Here is a 338-nt window from a genome sequence, read left to right on the forward strand (position 1 = left end):
CTCCCCCTCCCCCTGCAGAACCTACAACAACAGCACCAAGCAGCTGAGACAGGGCCCCCGATGGCACTTCAACCTCCACCTCCACCCCCACCCTTGACCACACCCAATGTCATTAACCCATCCCCCCATTGGTGGATCCACCCTACACCACGCTCTGCACCAACACTACCACAACAGACAGAACTGCAATAAATAACACAAGGTCAGGACTTGACAGTGTGTTGTCAAATCATCACCAGCCTCTCTCTCTCTCTCTCTCTCTCTCTCTCTCTCTCTCCTCTCTTCCTCTCTCCTCCCTTCTCTCTCCCTCTCTTCTCTCTCTCCCTCTCTCCCTCTCT

At 54.4% G+C, this 338-nt stretch overlaps 1 protein-coding gene across 1 annotated transcript in view; it reads left to right on the plus strand.

Annotated features, from left to right (window-relative positions):
- Window positions 1-97, plus strand: part of sema5ba (sema domain, seven thrombospondin repeats (type 1 and type 1-like), transmembrane domain (TM) and short cytoplasmic domain, (semaphorin) 5Ba) — a 49478-nt gene extending 49381 nt beyond the window's left edge. The window contains exon 7 of the mRNA XM_056580343.1: window positions 19-97. Coding sequence (XP_056436318.1) covers window positions 19-97 — 79 coding nt within the window. The remainder of the gene's footprint in view (window positions 1-18) is intronic.
- Window positions 98-338: the final 241 nt, after the last annotated feature.

Source organism: Gadus chalcogrammus, chromosome 20 (genome assembly GCF_026213295.1).
Source record: "Gadus chalcogrammus isolate NIFS_2021 chromosome 20, NIFS_Gcha_1.0, whole genome shotgun sequence".
NCBI classification, from domain to species: domain Eukaryota; kingdom Metazoa; phylum Chordata; class Actinopteri; order Gadiformes; family Gadidae; genus Gadus; species Gadus chalcogrammus.